Raw genomic sequence first — 16,164 nt, forward strand, 5'->3', positions numbered from 1 at the left:
GGATTAGTGCCAAAGAAAAGATCTTAGTACTAAACAAAGTACTCGCATTTCAAATTTAATAGAAATGCTCTCGCATAGTATTTGCGTGAATCAATAGCTGATTCGCAACCACAGCCAAGTGCCTCATGGAACTCCAAAGCATTCGAATCTTACGAATCATATGTATTCAAAAGGCTTCGAAACAACAGGAATCATTAAACAGTTATGCAGATCTGGAATCACGTTAGTATTCATAAACTTTCTTTGCTTTTCCTTTACATTTATAAGTTCTTCTCTTAGATTTCTTATCTAAATCTGATTGTTATCCCTATATTATTAATGAAAGATATTATTTACTTCTTCAATTTTTTTCTGCTGTGAAATACTCTTTTGAAATAATTTTTAAGATTCATTTAAGATTTATGTATTCTTCAATTAATTTCGAGAAAACAATCTTTTTTTGTTGGATTTGTTGACACATTCTTCTCCATTATCTGATCTCTCTTCTTTCCACCCAATCGAAAGAAATACTCACTTAGCCGTTTATAATTGCACAGGAATAATTGTATTTTAAGGATTTATTTATCGACTTTACATTATATATAGCAGATAATACATACACATAGATATTAGTACACACATAGATATATTCGTATATATACACATTGATATAGAAATGATATTTAGTTGCGGGGCTCTGTTTATTGGATTATAATACTCGTGGATTGGACCGTGAGGGAGAGACGGGACCGTTCACGGGACGATTAAAACGTTTTAATGATATGGCAACATATATTTTTTGTTCGTAATCGTTTCGTTTAGCAATTAACACTTGGAACGAGAACGAGAACAATAGAACTTTGTCTAAATAGTTAGTATATACAACACATTGAGAGCTACTATAAAAGTTTTAATTGTCTACAATTAGAGTTAAGGTAGAAGGGGTTGTGGGGGCGAGGACAGGAAGGAGCACGAGATATCCGCTCTAAATGTTCTCTACAGAGTTTGCTTTAGTTAGTATTTAGTTAGTTAGTTTAGGCTAATTGTTAGTGCTTGTTGTTCTCCAGTTTAGCGCTCGACTTTGTCAGCAATATACAATTGATGCTTGGTATACATATGTGTGTCCTCTGTACGTGTGTGTGGCTGTGTGTCTGTGTATGTGTGTGTCCTCTAGGGTCCTATAGGAGAGTCCGTCTTCTTCTTAGCCCAGAAATCGTATATTGGTGAAGACCGCCTTGGCCGGACGCTTGCGATTGCAAAAGTTCACGGTCTTGCTGTGATTGCCCTTGCGATTCTCATGGAGATTGATGAGAAGCTTCAGGATATCCTCCTTGCTGGGCGTACAGGCGTAACGCAGCTCCGGTTCATAGTTGCTGTTGATAGAATTCATGTAAGAACTGATAATGGATAACAGTTATGTAATTAGAAAGATCTTTCACGATATCACGTTCATTAGACGGTAGTAATATTCGCAGAGGGTTGGTTGGTTCTCAGTTGGGATTCGGTTTCAGTGTGTCTTTCTGTGTGTGGCCTAGAGAGACTCTTAGAGATGGCATTAGACATGTTATAGACATTTCATATTGGGGGTTGCTCCTCAAAAGGCCAGAACGGATTCAGATCGGAAACTATGGTTTTGAAGCTTAGGTTTTTGGGGAATCCTCTGCTGGCGCTTTGAGCAACATTCCCCTGATTATTTCTATGGTTTCGAAACAAAAAAAAACTAGAAGGTTATCCTGGGTTTAAGCTACTACCAAAAACATTCACTAACTACAAACAAAAACGTTGGGGGGGGGTAGCGGGGGAAAGGTAACTAGGGATCTAAGACTATGGCAAAGCTAGCAAGTGTTTTTGGGGGAGATTGGAGTGTTTTGGATGGTTGTGTGGGATGGAAATGGAGACCTACCCGCGATTCTTGTTGTGACGCTTCCACGGATAGCGACGGTAGTAGCGCGAACGCTTCGGCTTGCTCTGGCCTAGGACCAGGTCCTGAACGCTGTTCTCCATTTCGGCATACTCATCCGTGGCCGTGGCCGGGGCGGAAGCAATCACGCCCTCGGGCTGCTCCTCCTCCTCTTCGACGTAAACCAGGGGCAAAGTCTCCAGCGTCGGGTCCTGAACGAAACACAAGAGTTTCAGCTATTTATTTCCTTTGGGTTTCCACCCACTGCTGTCTTCACGTACCTCCAGCATTTTCATGAGCAAAGCGGATTTGTCCACCAGCTCCTGCTCGGCCCGTAAATCCTCCTCCAGCTTCTTGAGCGTCTCAAACTGATTGGCCAACCCCAGTTCATTGTAAACGGTGTCCGCATAGTCAGGCTGCTGCTGCTGCTGGGGGATCATAGCCATTCCCAGTCTAAGGCCCAGCTCCTGCTCCTGCTCCCGTTCACGCTCCTCTTCGGCATTCAGGGCGTGCAGTAGCTCTGCCGTGAAATGAGCAAACCAAAGTCCTTATTTACGGTTTTAATGTTTACTCAAGTTGCCGCTAATCCGGCCACAACTTCCTTCAACCATTTCCTACTCTCGGAGATGGATGCCCCGCCCTGCCTCCTGCCCCCTCCCATGAGCACTTCCGCCGTTTGACATTTGAAAGTTTGAATAGTTTGTGTTTGTTTGTGTCTGTCGACTGCCTGACGCCTCCTCGGCTACCGCCGCTCCATTCCGAGGCTTAAAAAACATATTTTCCCTTTGCGTCGTTTCAATACACGGACGGAAATTGACTGGCGGCAATGAGTTTCACTCTATATTCAGTCGCATCTCCATCTCTTTTGCGTAGCCCTATTCCCGTCTTGTTGACGTCAACAGTCAGTCAGTCCCTCCGTCCGTCCGTCCGTCTGTTGACTGCTGCAGTCTGCCTTTTGTCTCCTGTCTGCCTGTCACTCTACACCCGGGGGCTTTGTGTTCTCCCCGGTTTCAACCTACAGATTGAGGCCCTTCACAGTGAAGTTCAGCCAAAAATGCCTAAAAGTGCAACTCTTTGATCCAAAGGAGGTTTAAAATGCTTGCTAAATCACTGCTTTGATATCTTTGATAGATGGTAATCATAGGCACTTAAGCTTCTATTGTTTGAAGTGATTCCTAGAAATATTCCATAGAGGGAGGGACTGTACTTGCACTGTACCCTCGACTGTTAAAGAATGCCTTGGGCCATTTCCATTTACTCGTATAACAAGTCAATTGTAAAACCAGTCGAATTATCAATATTCAGTGATAGCAGTGGGCGCAAAGGGTAGGGTTGTCAATGCTGTTGAAGTGGAACTGGAACCGGAGCCTTGGGGTGACGTAAAACGCAAACGTCAAATCAAATTCAGCAAAGAACTCATAAAAAAATAGCGACAAAGCTGTGGGCGTGTTAAGTGCTGTACACACACACACACACACACGCAGGGCCACAAGGACACAAGTCAATACATGTGTTAAAGGCACTTCAAAAATTGTTCATTGACCGAAAAATGTTCAGCGAGCAATCCCTATCTTCACCCATTGTGTCCATTATAATCACGGACGATGGCGCACGGGCAGTGGTTCCAGTGGTTACGGCTAAGTGCATGCCATGTATCACCATTCCCCCCTGTGTGCCCCCCTGTCCATGCCCTTCTGTTTGGGTCGCCTAAAAGTCGGCAAACACAAAATTTGTCCACAAATGAGATTCCCCGGTTGCTTGGCGACGAACTTTGACCCATTTAATTGTCATATCAATGCTTTTTAGATTTGCCCTTGGGCGATTTTCCAATCGAAGTGGGATTAGCCACGCCCTGCACCTGGACTAAGCCCCTCAAGATTGCCTGCCTGTTGGGGCAATTGGCAGCAACTCTTCAAGTAATTCAAGTTTATGACTCACCATCGCCGGGATCGTAAACCGCTCGTTCCTGGGCATCGGCATCCAGCGATGGGGAGCCCTGACGACGCGCCTGATGGGACTGGATGCCACCAAAGATGGGCGCCAGATGCAGTCTCTGTGGCGAGGATGCACCATCGACGCCATCATCCACTGTGGCGGGTGCTGCGGCTGCGGCCGTTTGGCTCTGGGAGCTCAGAAAGCCAAAGACGTGCCGTGTGTTACAGCCCAAGATCAGGGTGGCCAGAATGCAGACGGAGAGCAGGTCGGGCTTCATGTTGGCGCTGTTGCTGTTGCTGCTTGCACTGGTTGTATGTTGTTGTCCTCGGGATTACTGCAAGGCAGAAATGGAGATGTATGTACATGATGGTAATTACCGTCACTACCATTACAGCTAGAGCTCCCACTCTCCCCTCCAGCCTCCAGCCTCCCACCGTTTCGGTGCGTGTGCGTGTGGGCGCCTCGCTTTTTGTGTTTAAGCAAACAATGCACGCATAAACACGCAAACAAGACAGGAACCCACGAAGAAGGAGGCGACAAACGAAGGGTGTGAGTGTGGGAGAGGGAGAAGCACCAAAAGCGTCTGTTAGATAACTTCGCAGCTCCCTTTCGTTGCTTCTCCCTCTGTTTGCTCTCCCTCTCTCCGCCTTCTTCCTTGCTTAATCTGTCTTCTCGCGCGCGTGCACAGTGGAATGGCATGCGACGACAAAAAGTGTGTCATTTGTCATTCATAATATTATATTTTGTTGCATTTCCGCATTACGAGCTTGGGCGAAATGGGCATTCGATTTGCAGTCATTTATCATTATTTGTTTACAACCACAGTTAAAGGCCAAAGGTCTAGACTAAACACTGTAAAACATCAGACAATTCTTGAGCTGAACATTGAAAAAGGTTCCCCAACAGTTTACCATATCTCAAGTATCGATTTTATGGATATCTCCTTTATAGCCTTTATAAGTCTAGACATTACAAAACTTCAGACAAGAATCAAAAATAATACACTTCTTAAGGTAGCATTGAAAAAGGTTCCCTTTAAATCTTCCACAACGAACTGCTAATTCCTTGGTCGTTCCCCTGGTATCTCTATTTTTTGCAGCTCTTTTTCGCCCCACCTTGAACCACTGTTCGCTGGCGGGGTCCTGTTGTTTTTGGTGCTGCTTTGTCATGGACTGCACCGCGTTTCCATTATGCGGCCGCTGTGGTATGCGTTGTTGTCGTCTCATTTAATTAGCTGGTGGGGCGGGGAAGTCGGGTGTTGGCGGCGATGACAAGGAACGAGTGGGTGCTGCTGGGGGACAGGGACCGAAGGTCGGCTTAACCCTTCCGCTGTGGATTTGCAGCCCATTAGCTGAGGCTGAGCCCCGAGCCCAGGAGCCCTGGAAGGGGCTTCTCCTAGTCTTTTATCTTGTTTTTTCTTGCTTCGTTTAATAACTTTTGCCCTGATAAATATTATAAATGGGTTGCAGGGAACTTTTGGCACTTGTGGCCGCGTGGAGACGTCTAGGATTGGCTTAATTTGTTAGCCAAAGGAAACCGAGAAAAAGCAGTAAAGAGAAAACAGAACTAAGGAAGAAAACACGATGTTTACTCTAAAAATATAACAGCGTGAATGGGGCTCAAAAGAGTGAAGACTTATCCAGGGAAAAGTGATGAAAAGTAATTTCTAAAAATGGTTGAGGCTTTGTTGGCCGCAGCTTTATTTTCCATTTATTTCCATCCATTTTCAGCAGGAGACAATAAAATTCCAATAAAATGTCTTGTCTGCTGAAAACATTTCCCATGTAAATTCAGTAAAATTATACGCCTAATTAGCCTCATATAAATCAACTCACACACGCCCCAATCAAAGAAAAGAAACCACGAAATCTGCTACAATTTCCCATTTGCCAATTTATTAAAATTGTCTCTGGAAGGCAGATATTTTCTGTTTACCATTTCCTGGCACGTTTCGATTCAGCTTGATTGAAATCATTCAACTCAAGTGTGAAGCTTATAATTTGCACAAAACAAAAGGAAATTCTTCCTGTTTGCGTGTGACATCGACATTTTCTTGGTAATTGTGGCAAAAAATAAAGTTTTTCACTTCATTCCGCACTGTATTGTTCTTGAAATGATAATTCGCAACATAAATTGCAACAAATTTCGGGCTTCGGGCACTACCTCTCACCATGGAGCACGGAAAACTTTTTCAATTACTTCATTTTGATTGGCACTCAAAAGTAAGCAACACTTTTCGGGCTCGTTGTTGAAGAGCGGAAGTTCAAGGAAATTGGAGTAAACGAGTGGAAGCTTCAGAGAGAAAGTGAGTCCGAAAAGAGAGTGTCAGGAGGGAAAAACAAACAAAGCCGGAATCGTTGTCAAAATGCTTTAATTAACTTGTTGACACAAAGTCCAAAAGTGGATGAAGACCGAAAAAAAAGCATTAGACCTATAGGATACCCAATAAAGAAAAGATTGGGTAGTACTTTCTACAAGATCTTCGTTGGCATTGATGAGACTTCCATTGGAAGTAGTTTTCTTCATTCGAGGTTTACCCCGATCCCGATACTAGTAGGCAGATCCTACCAACGAGGAGTTAAATATTCTTTGGAGTCCATAACACTTCCTTCTGCCGTACAATATACCCTCGAACATCCTACGAACATTTGGGGTACAAAAAGTGTCCCAGAGGTAAAATGAAATTAATTTAGTGGCCAGAACGGGGGGCTGGACGAGGGGCAAAATAAGTGAGTGTATGGCAACTGTAACAGCATATCTTTCCTGTCACCTGTTTTTCCTCCTTTGTATTTCGTTTTCGCAATAACCGCACGGCTAATTGCTAAATTGAGCAAAAATACAGAAGAAACTGGGCCCTAGCCCAACGGGGAATATTGTGTAAGGTTTGCGTGGGCTTTGACTTTCTCCCATCTCCGCAAAACTTGACATTTGTAGTGCAGTGTAGGGCAAAAACTTGTTTAATTAACGTTGACTAAGCGTGATTAAACGGTAGGATAAACCTGGACATGGTGGGAATTCGGCTTGAGGCGAGACAAGTGCATCTGACATATGGCCGAAGACCAGAGCCAATTAGTCAGGCTCTGCCCGATGTCCTAATCCCCAAGAGATGCCTTTACAGTCCACCTTTGCAGTTGATGTCGATTATATAATTCCATATTTATTGGATTGGACCAGCTGGGACACCTGTCAAAGGTACCATTCCAATGGTGGCGAGACAGGGTCCAAATTTGGTAAGAAATTTCAAAGGTTACATAAAAATGTTGAAGGCGAAACAGATGTCCAGAAGTAAATGGTGAGGAAAGTGAGCCGGAGAGTAGCCTGTATTTTTAGGGTGATAGCTGTGGGTGGATAGCTCTACCTACACTAATTCCATCTGAGTATTTTGGGGTGCACTTTCATCAGCTTTTTATCTACAATGATTCTACATTTAACATGCAATAAACCAGAATAAAATCTCCATTGATGAGGACTACCCTAGGCACTGTTTAAGCCTAGCAACGGACCCTGCTTAAGACCTTCATCTCAGGCAATATTCAGTCAAGTACGAGCCTCACATGATATGGGATATTAGGAGCGATCTTAGAGGGGGAATGGTACCGCCTGCGGTCTTGAATTTGATCCCCAGGATGGTTGGAGAAGGCCACGTACAGAAATAGTACGCAGGACCACCGATGGAACGCCTTCGATTTCTCTTGTATTTTCAATAATTGCTTCTTTACTTTTCATTCAATTCTCAAGGAATTTTCGCACGTGATACACAACGGGTTTGAGCAAAACGGAAATGGAGGGAGAGCCAATGTCACCTCGACAACATTTTTCTGCAAGAACACGTATTCAAGGCTTCTTTTTTCTATTTGTTTCCCAAAGAGTCTTCTGCATGGGTTTATTTGCGCTTGACATTTATGTCTGTACTCGAGGGGAATTCCTTGAAGCTGTGTGCATTTATAAAATATTTAATCAATGCTCTGGACAGGCAACAAAAGTGTTTAAATTTTTAAACATTTGAAACAGCCGTCATCACTTTTTTGTGTGATTAAAATGGCATTAAAAATGCTATCTACATAGTGCAAAATGGTTGCAGTTTTCCTAATAAATGGGATAAGTGATGGATTAATTGTAAAATAAAAAATAAAAGAGTCTTTCCGAAATTACAAAAGGAAGTTCGCTTTTCAAATGGAAGAATGAGAGGTGGTAAAAGTTGTGTAGGAAACTATAGAAATTTCATAGAATCACAAAACTTGAGGACCAACGATTTTTAAGGTTATTAGTTTGTAAATCAAACTTTTACTTTTGTTTTGAAATCATAGTACATCCATTCTACCCAAACTTTAGAATTATTTTTTTTTTATGTCACTTTTAAATATATTTTAGTTTAAAGCCAAGACCACAAGCAAGTATTGTTCTCATTAAAATGTCTTATATTTTTTTATATTTATATTTATTTTTTTGATATTATATACTTCTGAAGTTCTTTAGGTTACACCCACAACAAGTAAAACCTTTCATTTGACACGCATTCTGTCTGACATTAAAGTTGATGACGAAAGCGACGGCATTTCTAAGATTTCGCGTTGGGTCTTTGAGTATCCTTTAGGCTTTACGCTTTGGGCAAATGTCTTTAAACACTGACCCCAAAACTGAGTTTATTTTGGGAATATCTTTCAAGGGCTTATATATCGTTTATTCCGTTTGGCGGCGTACTGCTTTCTGCACTCACTTTAAAATATCGTTTTAATCCGTTTCACTTGCTTCTCTCCTTGGATGGACACTGGGAACTGGGGACGTGGAACCTGGAGGACTGGTCTGTCTGGTCTGGTGTCAACTGTTGCTCCTACTACTTGTTGAGCACTGCGTGGTTGACTCGCCTAGCCGACTCCTTTTATAAAGGCCACGCATATGCCGAACCGACGGCGAACCCGATACCGACTCGGGACGAACGATGCCGAGGCCCCTACCGACCGGGGCGGTTGTGGGACTCCACATCCGATGTTAAGGCGCCAAAAAAATTGCCTAAAAGCTTGCAAAGCTTTCACGAGCCGCCACCAAAAGTGCGTGGCTTCCTTTGCACTCTCCTCCGTCGGGTCAGGTCTTTAGATTCCAAAAAATGTTTTTCTTCTTATCAATGAAATATTTAGCTCGCATTTACAAAGTTTTAGCGCCCGTTCGCGATTTTGTCTGATGAAAAATTTGGGGGCGTAAAAGAAAATTTTAGGCAATTATTTAACGAAAGCCAAGGCTATACGCCGCTAAGTAGGCAACAAGTCAGCGAGGAACAGGCGTCACAGGGTCAACACCTAGGGAAAAGTGACGGGAGCAGGTCCTCCCTGCCTGCCACAGAGAGTGGGATTTGTTGACAATACACCGCGTGGAATATGCCAGTGCGACGCGGCATTTGATTCGTGGAATTTCTTAGAAGCGTGGGTGCGTCTTTGCCCTCTTAGGGGACCTCTCCGATGATGACGTCGCGGAAATCCCTATAATGCAAATCCTTCTAGAATTTAAAGCGATTTTGGACTTTGTTTTCTCCCCCCTTGCAAGGGCTGCATTGTTTGGCGGGATATACATACCAATGAGGTTCCAAAATAACCATTTATTAATAGTTTATTAATAGACTGGTTTGATGATTGTGGAAATGTGGGGCACGAATAGACCGACGGGATCATAAATCTCTGATTGAGGGTGTTGATTGGGGGAGGGCTAATAAATCTGGGGTGTAGTACTGGCACTGCAAGTGTTGACTGCTCTATAGGGCTCTATGGGTTGGAGACAGAAGTATTAGAGCTATCGATAAATTATCATTAAAATATGGATAAATGTTCGATCTGAGCTATTTATAACCGCTCCATTTCCATTCGTTAACTCGAATTGAAGAACTTTCCGCCAGGTTTCCATTATCCTTCACCTCACTCAATCGTCTCACATAAGCCTTCTCTGCTTTCACTTCCTCAGGAACAAATCCCCGGCAAAGGCAGACACAAACAGCCCGCAAGCCTGAAACCGTGTGGAGGCAGAGCGGGGGAGCGACAGGGGCAGGACCACTCAGAAGTCAACAACCGACGTGGCGACTGGCCGCAGGCCAAGAATAAAAGACACTTTAAAGTGAAATGGCCGTGAGTAATGGAGAACAATCCCACCTGATTTGCATGCGCTACGATTGCCCCCTTCGATCCCCCCTCGGTTTTGTTTTCAGTGTGTGTTGTTTTGGCCTAAAAGGCGGCACAAGAAAATAAGCATATATAGGGTTTTCTGGCCAATTGCCTGGGGCAACCGAAGATGACACTTACCCTCCAAAAAAAAAAAGGAAAACAAAAACCAATAGCAATATCTCGCTGAAAAGTTAGTGTTCCATGAGGGGGGAAATGGGGGGAGTGGGGAAGCCATATAAGGATTGAGAAAAGTCATATTTTTGGATATAAACAGGACTATTTTTAGTCAATCTCTTGTTTTGTTTTCTTTTCTATCTCCGTGTCCTTCACGTTGGAATTGTCTTAAACGGTTTCTGCGAATTGCATCAGTCCGAAATTCGCCGAACCCACCCACACTCTACGGGTGGGCCTCTTTCAAGTGCGTCACGGTGGGGCTTGTGCAATCGGGGCATATGTGTCGCGTCGCTCAAAAAGCGGGCGACGTGCAATTGATAATGAAATTATCGCAAACTAATTGCGCTGAGATTTTCCAGGGGTGTTCTGGGAAACTTTTTCACTGGGAATCCGCTAAAACATAATCCCCATTTATTTCAATCAGTTTTGTTAGTCTTCATCGTCTTCCTCCATACTTTTTCGAGTCTAGAGATTTTCAGGCGAAACTGTTTCGCAGAACATCCCCCATATCTCCCGCTGGCCGTATCTCTAGGCAAATATTTGTAGCATACTTGTCGGCGGGCACGTGAAATGTGCAATAAAAAGCCGATGAGTCGTCCGCTCAGTAACTGGTGTGTTTTTGTGTGATTTTACGGTACGTTTTATTGGTATGATTATACGGGACTATCGGCTCGTCAGCTCGTTACAGCCTTAATTAAACCTCCATGACAGATATCAACAATCAAATCATAGCGTCTGATGGACAGTTCTGCTGACGTTTCCCAATGATTGTATTCTTGTAACAACAACAAATCGATGAGGTTTCTGCAAAATTTGTGTGAAATATTTCAAAACCAACAGGGAAATGAAATATTTGTCCAATCTTTTAAAAAACTGTTGTTTGGAAATGGAAGCAGGAGAAGCAACTGATGGTTCTCTCTGCCGAACGATGATAAACGTTGAATAAAAGCCTCTGGAGCTTAGGCTGGCTTGGGCGGCTCCGGCTCATGATCGGAGCTGTGTACTTCGATCTCTTGTTCCTCGGCACCCTCCTCTTCGCCCTCTTCGACCTCCTCAATGATGTCGCCCATTATGATCTCTTCAGCCAGTAAATACAGCTCGCGAATATCCTGATAAAGAGAACGATATTAGAACGATTTCCCCATGTTGAGCCTCTTTCGGAGCCACCTTGGCATTACGGAGGGCCAGAATCTTCTCATCCTCGAAGCGCAGCTGATCGTACTGCTGTTTGGAGATGAGCAAGCCTCTGTTGAACTCGTCCTCCATCTCGGCCTCCAGCTCCTCGGCGTACTGCTGCTTGGCCAGGGTCAGGCTGACGGCATCCTCACTGATAATGGTCTCGTCGGAGACATCGGTGATATCGTCCATGTACTTGCTCGGCAGTTGACCATGGATCGAGTCCAACGATGTATCCCGAATAGTCGTCTCATTGCTGCCGCGGTGCGCATCCTCCATGAACTCGTTCAATTCCTGGCCCGTAATCTGGGTATTGCCTTCCTTCAGTTTGCCCTCCAGCTGGTTCCGTATACGCAGCTCCGTTTCGCGGAACTTTTGTCTAAAATGAGACGACTTTCGGGTGACACATGCCGCAGGGTTTGTACTAAACACCTTACCTAGCCCTCACTATGTTCTGTATGTCCAACGGATCCGACGAGAAGGGCTGGGAAACGCGCAAGGAACGCTCCTTCATTTTGGCACGCTCCGACTCAAGGAACTCCTTCAGGCTCTGCTCGCACTCGCGCCAATCCTCGTTCTCAATGCTGTGGGCGAATGCGGAAAGGCAAAGGTTTTTTTTTCATTAGCCTCGCGATTCCGTAACATTCAACTCATGCATATTAATGGGCGGGCTCCTGGCTAAAATGCTTTAGCGACAGCAAAACGCTTCCATCGTACAATACCCTTCTTGGCATAGGGTTATTAGGGTGATTAGAAGGGAGTACCTTTCGGATTTTGGGAATCGTTTAGGGGATATACAAGATAGAAGTCCTTTATGAATGTTAGCAGAAAAGAACTGCACTTTAAAGTAAGAATATGATAGATTTTGGAAATGGTAACTGTCCTTCTTTTGTACGAAAAATGATTTTAAAAAATTCCAGATATATAAAAGTAGGTTTTGTAAGTAGGAGAAATTCATATTCCCTAACCTTTTATAATTAATTTATACAATATAAATACCTTATGTGTCTTCACTGTTCCGTTTAACAGATTGGTTTGAAGATATTTTGAAAAAGTAGGACAGAATTTTCAGAATAGAAATTTAAAAGGGATATTTTCTTCAAGGATTCTTACGTTACTTCAAAGGGTATACCTTTTCTATCATAATTCCCTAGCCTATATCAAATGATCATCTAATCTTTCTTCAAAAACATTAGAGTGTATCTAAAACCACAGTCAAAACTTGGTCATAATTTCTCGCCTTGTAGCCGATTTAAGCCATTGGGTTTATCTTGACATATCTCTCCGCCCACGTTCCGCGAAGGATAAAATGCTTCCCAGGCGGCGTTCAGCGACAACGCGGAATAATGTACTGTTATTGTTGTGCCTTTTTTAATTTTGCCATCTTTCGCCCGCACATTAAAGACTCATTAAAGGCGGAGGAAGGACTTACCGCAGCAGGTCCATGCCTCGCTCGGCATCCTCCGTTCGGTACTGTTCCACCAGGAGCTTTTGGGCGCGCTGCCTCTCGCGTTTCTTGGCCAGGAGCTCGGCCTCCTGGGCGGCATGCTGGAGGCGCTCCCGTTCCCATTTCACGCCCTGCAGCTTCAGACGCTCCGCATTCTTCTCCCGACTCGTCTTCAACTGCAAGGTGCGTTACGGCATACGACAGGATGAGGCTGTGGTCTTGATCTGGGGCTCGGGAACTCACCTTGGAGCGCTCCTTCTGTATCTCCAGGTTGGCATCTTTGTTGACCATGAATATGGGATCGTCGGCCAGTTCGTCTGGTATCACATCCGATTTACCCTCAATAATAAGCATGCGTTCGCGTTCCACTTCTTTCATCTAAGAACATATTAATTTCGTGTCACACAATATCTTTAGTAGAGTTCCCTTGATGGCATTACAAGCTGTTAGCCCCAAATATTTGTGGCCGTTTTTGATTAACGATTTGGTTTGTGGTTTATGTTAGGGACGAATGCTGTGGTTAATCGCTACAGAGCCTCTTGTTATACCCAGTAAACGGGGAGTACAAGAGGTGTGCTCCTTTTTCGGAAATATTTGTAAAGGAAAGAACATCTGGATCTCACAGAATATATAAAAACTAGAGCAAAGAAACGCCGCTTTAGCAGGTATATCTCTCTAATATATGAGAATCTTTTGGGTCGTCGTAGTTTTACTCATATCGGCGTTACCGAGGTTGAGGAAGTGAGCCGAACAACCGAAGCGAGTGAGCCGGGGTCGTCACACAAACGACTACGCAGGGGGCTTGCCCTTAGTCTCTGCTTTAAAGAGCAAATGGATGGAGCTCGGTGACTGTCTCTTTTAGACACATTTCAATAGCCTAGTTACCATTTACAGGATATCTTTTATTCGAAATATCTCCTATAGTGTAGCCACTTTCTTCATTAAAGATTTGTCTGCGGCTAATATCAAAGCCAAATGTCCCGAGTAATAGCTTCTGAGCCTCTTAGCGGCTGGCAAAGCTTTTATTTTGTCTTTGGTCTAATTTGAGGAGTCCTTGGCGCCCGTTCCTCCCTAAAGACATGCCTCTTAGCACTCAAGGGCCATTTCCTGACACCTTATACTACTGTCTGGTACTCGTGCCGCATTGCGCAGCACTCGTCAAAAGTGCAATTGGAAGCGTGAACAAAGTTAACCTTCTTCGAGGAGCTGCAACTGCATTTAAGGACTCGTATCGGGACGGACAGATCTCTAAGTATCTGTATCCGCAGTGAAGCACAATGTACTTCATAGTTTTGGCCCCCCCCCCTCGCATGTCTCACAGACATAAAATGCGCTCCAAAAGAAGGCTGCTCCAAGTATCTGTACGGGCCGTGTATCTGTGTCTGTTTCTGGTCTAATTTTTATTACTTTGACGGCTTGGATTTGCCATTTTCATGTCGGGGGCTCATTGAATTCAATTGTTTGTGCTTTGGAGCCAGGCCCCCTACAATCCCACCAGCAAAAGGAGTCGCAAGAGAAAAATGAGTGGGCGATGGCGGTGTCGGCGTCATTGAAAAACTTTGGGACACTTTCGCTGAAAAAAGGGCAAACTTGAGAAGGGTAGGCAAGAAAATGAAATCGCAGCCAATAAACAAGTGGAAAATGAAGCAAACAAAAGCCTATCGACTAGGGGATACCTAAAGTACAAGAGTGGGAAATTTTATCTAAAAAAAATAGGAGTTTCTAAGAGGTCTTTTTAGCGGAAAAAATTTTACCTAAATGGTTAACTGTTCGATGTTATAGAATGAATACATATTCATATATCTATACGGTGTTCATTGAATAAAACTATGGAGGAATGTATCAGTGGAAAACGATCAAGGGTCTATAAGGGAACATGTATTAATATTAAGTTCTGGATAGGGAAACAATCCCCAATTCCTTAATTCTTATTTGAGGAATAGTTTGTCAATAAACGCCTTGAAAAATCATTCTAGTACTCGTAAAGTTAAGTGTCCCATAAATTCACACAATTAAAACTAGACATTAAAAATATTGTGCAATAACTTGAACACCTTGTAACACTTAATGAATAATCAATATTCCATAAAAGGAATAGGGAGAGTCGTTCCTTGTAACCACAAATGAATCAGTGGATGATATTGTAACTAAAACCGAAGTGAGAACATATTAAACTATGAATTTACACATAAAACTCCTCAAGCCCCATTTTGTAAGACCTAAAGTTCCATCTTTCGTTACAAATGCACCCTCAAATCGAGTAGAACCCTTCCTCCTCTTTCATTTTGCTCTTCTACGTGACTCTGGGGCGTCAAATTTGTTTAGGACTCTTGTCTCAGATTCTTTTTTGTTAGGGAACTTTATGAAAATTGAATTACCAACCAAACAAATTGGTCACATTTGTGCGTCGCCTGCTCCCACCTTAAAACTCAAAGCTAATTGGGGTCCAAAATAAAGATTTGCCAGATCTGGGTCCTTACCTCGCGGGCCCGGATGCGGGACAGCAGCTGCTTGCGGTAGTCCTCGTCGATGCGTTCCCGCAGCTCCTTCATGTAGGCGCGATCCGTCAGCTTGACCACATTGGTGCCCATGAGGCGCTCCAGTCGGGCGCTAATGCGCGGCAAATTGAAACTGTTGTGGGCGAAACGGAAACGTACAAATATAGTAGCAGGAGTGGACAAGCGAATGTTAATGACCAGGGACCAGGGGTTAATGTGAGTCAATAATTTTTGCCGGTTAATTACAGGCCGAACCTTTCTAATCCTCCCACCGCCCGAGTGGCCGCCGGCGCTCTCTCTCTTCTAGGTGGGCGAATCCCACATGGAACCGCGGTCCGCACCGCGTTTTGAGCGCTTGTAACTCCGGGCAACGAATGAGGTCGGGCCGCATATTTTTTGTGTTACTATAGCGTCGTAGCTGTTCATACGCTGCGTTCGCCAACTGCCGCCACCAGTCAGCCAGTCAGCCACCCAGCCAGCCAGTCAGTCAGTCAGGGGATTTTATTTTATTTTATTTTGGTTGCCAAACACCCGAAACCGACAACACAAGGACAAGGAGCACCACTAGGACACCGCTCCGCCGACATTCGCCGCTCCTCTCCTCCCCAACCACTCAAACACTGTCTCTAAGGCACAGTGTGCCGAAATCGAAGCTTAAAGGGTTCTTCAAATGCTGATATCAATAATTGCAGGCAGGACTCTTTGAGGGGAACGACAGCATCTTTGGATAGAGCTTCCAAACTTTTTAAGGAGAGCAAAATCGTGTGCTAATTGCAACGCCCAGAAGCTTTAATGAGTAAAGCCTGAGGATAAGTGTCCTAACTAGACACTTAAGTTTACTATAAGTTTCAAAAAATCTGGGAATTTTTGTGCTATATTTTTCCATTTCAGAGGAAAATTATTATTGCT

The 16,164-nt window shown here is 43.9% G+C and overlaps 2 protein-coding genes across 5 annotated transcripts in view; both read right to left on the reverse strand.

The window, feature by feature from the left end:
* Positions 1-521: 521 nt before the first annotated feature.
* Positions 522-15,325, reverse strand: LOC108162946 (GRB10-interacting GYF protein 2). Of its 3 annotated transcripts, none has more exons than XM_017297940.2 (5): positions 15,238-15,325; positions 3,818-4,148; positions 2,161-2,399; positions 1,883-2,091; positions 522-1,352 (listed from the first exon to the last, which is right to left on the reverse strand). In XM_017297940.2, exons 2-5 carry the CDS (start codon positions 4,089-4,091, stop codon positions 1,181-1,183), a joined length of 894 nt encoding a protein of 297 aa, XP_017153429.1. In that variant the 5' UTR covers positions 4,092-4,148; positions 15,238-15,325; the 3' UTR covers positions 522-1,180. The 3 variants fall into 3 exon arrangements, with proteins under 3 accessions (XP_017153429.1, XP_017153426.1, XP_017153427.1); XM_017297937.2 differs by having other exon boundaries at positions 522-1,376; XM_017297938.2 differs by lacking the exon at positions 15,238-15,325 and adding an exon at positions 8,532-8,673 and having other exon boundaries at positions 522-1,376.
* The window catches only part of LOC108162942 (intersectin-2), a 36,452-nt gene continuing 31,044 nt past the window's right edge, over positions 10,757-16,164 (reverse strand). For both annotated transcript variants that reach the window (XM_017297934.2, XM_017297933.2), the window contains 6 exons: positions 15,238-15,388; positions 13,001-13,135; positions 12,743-12,933; positions 11,748-11,894; positions 11,302-11,689; positions 10,757-11,243 (listed from right to left, as the gene is read on the reverse strand). In XM_017297934.2, coding sequence (XP_017153423.1) covers positions 11,094-11,243; positions 11,302-11,689; positions 11,748-11,894; positions 12,743-12,933; positions 13,001-13,135; positions 15,238-15,388 — 1,162 coding nt within the window. In that variant the 3' untranslated portion in view covers positions 10,757-11,093. The remainder of the gene's footprint in view (positions 11,244-11,301; positions 11,690-11,747; positions 11,895-12,742; positions 12,934-13,000; positions 13,136-15,237; positions 15,389-16,164) is intronic.

This window comes from Drosophila miranda, chromosome 4 (genome assembly GCF_003369915.1).
Source record: "Drosophila miranda strain MSH22 chromosome 4, D.miranda_PacBio2.1, whole genome shotgun sequence".
Taxonomy (NCBI): Eukaryota; Metazoa; Arthropoda; class Insecta; order Diptera; family Drosophilidae; genus Drosophila; species Drosophila miranda.

What these genes read in the sequence shown, in the direction of transcription:
- LOC108162946 (XM_017297937.2), bottom strand. Translation starts at nt 4,091, where the DNA reads ATGAAGCCCGACCTGCTCTCCGTCTGCATTCTGGCCACCCTGATCTTG. An exon ending in GGTTTACGATCCCGGCGATG is followed by an intron (nt 2,400 to 3,817) that starts GTGAGTCATAAA and finishes ATTTCACGGCAG; the next exon opens with AGCTACTGCACGCCCTGAAT. An exon ending in CGTCACAACAAGAATCGCGG is followed by an intron (nt 1,377 to 1,882) that starts GTAGGTCTCCAT and finishes ATCCATTATCAG; the next exon opens with TTCTTACATGAATTCTATCA.